The 2,652-nt window shown below is 53.7% G+C and overlaps 1 protein-coding gene across 1 annotated transcript; it reads right to left on the minus strand.

Moving 5' to 3' along the window:
• Window positions 1–1,115: 1,115 nt before the first annotated feature.
• LOC112125649 (retina-specific copper amine oxidase-like) lies at window positions 1,116–2,646 on the minus strand (the record flags this gene model as incomplete). The annotated part of the gene is made up of 1 exon (XM_024224037.2): window positions 1,116–2,646. A coding segment is annotated over one exon (1,531 nt), but the record flags the coding sequence as incomplete, so codon positions are not given.
• Window positions 2,647–2,652: the final 6 nt, after the last annotated feature.

Consider the following 2,652-nt stretch of genomic DNA (forward strand, 5'->3'; position numbering starts at 1 on the left):
CTGTTCCCTTTTTGCAGAAGAGGTTTTACTTTAAAGACCCTCCCCCCAATGCTGCTGCTCCCCGGGTGCTTTCCCAGAGTCCCTGCTGAACTGACGCCTTGCTGAGTTGCAGCCCAACAGACCGACCTTCCGACAAGAAAACTGCGACCTGGTCTCTTAGCCCCATTGAGACAAATGGGGCTACAGTGACCCCTGAGCATAGACACTTAGACGACACCAATTGTTTCAGCCAGCAGATGGCGCGCGCAGTCGCACCAAACCACCCTGGTGTGTAGGACGTTATATAACTCTCAAATAACCCCCCAGGGGAACTGCCGCTGGAAAACATGCCTGGCTGCGTCAAAGCAAGAGGAATTCCGCAGCCGCAAGGAGGCCAGTTTGGGGTCCGAGTCTTGGGACCTGAACCACAAACGTTCCCAGAGATCAGTACATGCTTAGCACTGCACAAGCTAATCAGCTAATCCACAGTCGCTGGTATCTCTGCTTTACACTGGGGAAACTGAGGCACGCTGGGGAACGGTGACAACCCCAAGGTCACAGGGAGAGGCAGCGGTTAGAACTAGCAAGACCCTGGCTCCCACCCTATGCCTGGCAACTGACGGGTGTAAGAAAAATACACACATTTCCAAACTGCTACCTTGCCCGTTTTCCCTGGACCAGCTGCCTCTTGCTGGGATTCGCATGGCTCCCGGGGTTTGTGACGTTCCCTGACTCTTCATTTGAATAAGTCAATAAATAACGTTGCAAAGAGCTCTAAGGGTAAGAAAGTGACCAGGGAAGCTGCTGCTGGCCATCTGCAAGAGTTCTGCATCTTGGGGCAGCCCCCACTCCTGCAGTTCGACAGAATACAGGCAGTCCTCGATTTTACCACCTTCGACTTACAACGAACAGCACTTACGTTTCTGAATGGACACCCTGATTCGACTTACGACAATTAGTTTCAACTTTAGGATGCTCGGTCCCGCAATAGAGTGGATTGCGGTTCCAAGTTAGGACGTTTCGACTTACGACGCAATTTTCAGGAACCAATTGTGTCCTAAGTCCGAGGACTGCCTGTAGCACGTAATAAGTGATAGGCACAGAGAGAGAGAAAGAAACATCACCAAGAGACCTACCTCCAACGTCCAAGTCCACTTTATAATTGATGGAATGGGTGTGTACCGTCCCCAGGGTGTGATCCCCAACCCTATTGCCATAGTCCAGACCGTCACCATACAGAAAGGACGAAGTCATGTAGCCTGTGGCTTGGACTTTGGCCTCGATCGCTCCGTTCTGGTAGAAGATGAAGTCCCAGACATAGTCATAGTTGCCCAGAGTGGCAACTGACCGAAGGACCAGAGCAGAGTTGGTCAGACCCCCGTAGTACAGGGACTGCAAGTTGGAGTAATGGCGCCTCAGAGGAGACCCAGTGTTCTGCTCAAAAATGCAGATGGAGTTTTTATTAATTCTAGGGTTTGGGGATTGAGCTAAGTAGTGTGTGTCTACGTAGGTGGCTGAATAGGGGCAATCAACCCCCCGGACTAACGGGTACGTGAATCTCCCGATGCCAAAGCTCCCATCCATGTACCTGGTTGACATCCCTCCAGGACAGTTGGACCCATAGACAGATATAGCATCCTGGACACTGATTTCATAGACAATCCTCTCCCCCTTAAATCTAATGTCAAAGAGACGCATCCCCGTGTTCACGTTCACCCCAAAGGCAAAGCTCCAGGCCGGGGAGACGACTTGGTTGTTTCGGACACTGTAGCGGGGCCCATGCGGCTCGTACAGCTGAGGGAATGGAGCCCTGGGGGCTGCTCGGGGCTGCATGGAAGAGAATCCCCCGTCGGGTGGGGCTCTCGTCACTGGGTCCACTTTGACATGGCCCTGGTTGAACTCGCTCTCCAGCTGCACCAAGTCCCCGTAGTACTGGCCGTTATAGAACACTTTTCTCACCCGCCATTGGGAGACGTCCAGGCTGCTGTGATCAACCAGCACCTCCAGCCCCACCGGGTGCAGGAAGTAGCCGCTCACGTTGTGGAATAGAGCACACCAGGTGTTGCGGTCTCCGGACTGGAACCCCCGGGGGGCTGAGGTTAGTGATACAAAATTGGTCCCATCATAATTAAATACTTGATTCAGGAAGGTTAGAGCTGTGGGAAATGCCGTCCTCCGTAAATAGCCAGCAATCAGCTTGTACTCAGCATCCAGCACCGGTCTGCGGTGATACGGCAGCTTCCCTCCGTACTTCTGCACCGTGATGTCCTGGTGAGTTGTTGGCTTGGGCAGGGGACCCACCACGTACTCCGTGACATTCGGATCTGGTTGGTTTCCGAAATACACCACAGCCAGCGCCTGCCGGGGGGGTCGCCTGCCCCCACGATCCAAGAACCCCAGCACCTCTGCCTTGGTGGGGAGCTGCACATCGATGTAGTAAATGCAGTTATCGGAGGGGTTTGCATTATAGGCATCTACCAATGGCACCCCAAGGCTGCGCTGCAGGTACCTCACCACTTGTCCCATTTCTTCCGACGTCAGATCAGCGAAGACCAGGCTTTGATCACTGTGCTCTCCCCCCTGGCTGCTCAGGCTCTGCGGCTCACAGCTGGCTGGTTTCACTCCTCTCGTCAGCAACACACAAACCAAAGCGAAGATTGTGGCTAGCGCCAG

The sequence above is a fragment of the Terrapene carolina genome, unplaced genomic scaffold, assembly GCF_002925995.2.
Source record: "Terrapene carolina triunguis isolate 2854851 unplaced genomic scaffold, T_m_triunguis-2.0 Scaffold42972, whole genome shotgun sequence".
Classification (NCBI taxonomy): domain Eukaryota; kingdom Metazoa; phylum Chordata; order Testudines; family Emydidae; genus Terrapene; species Terrapene triunguis.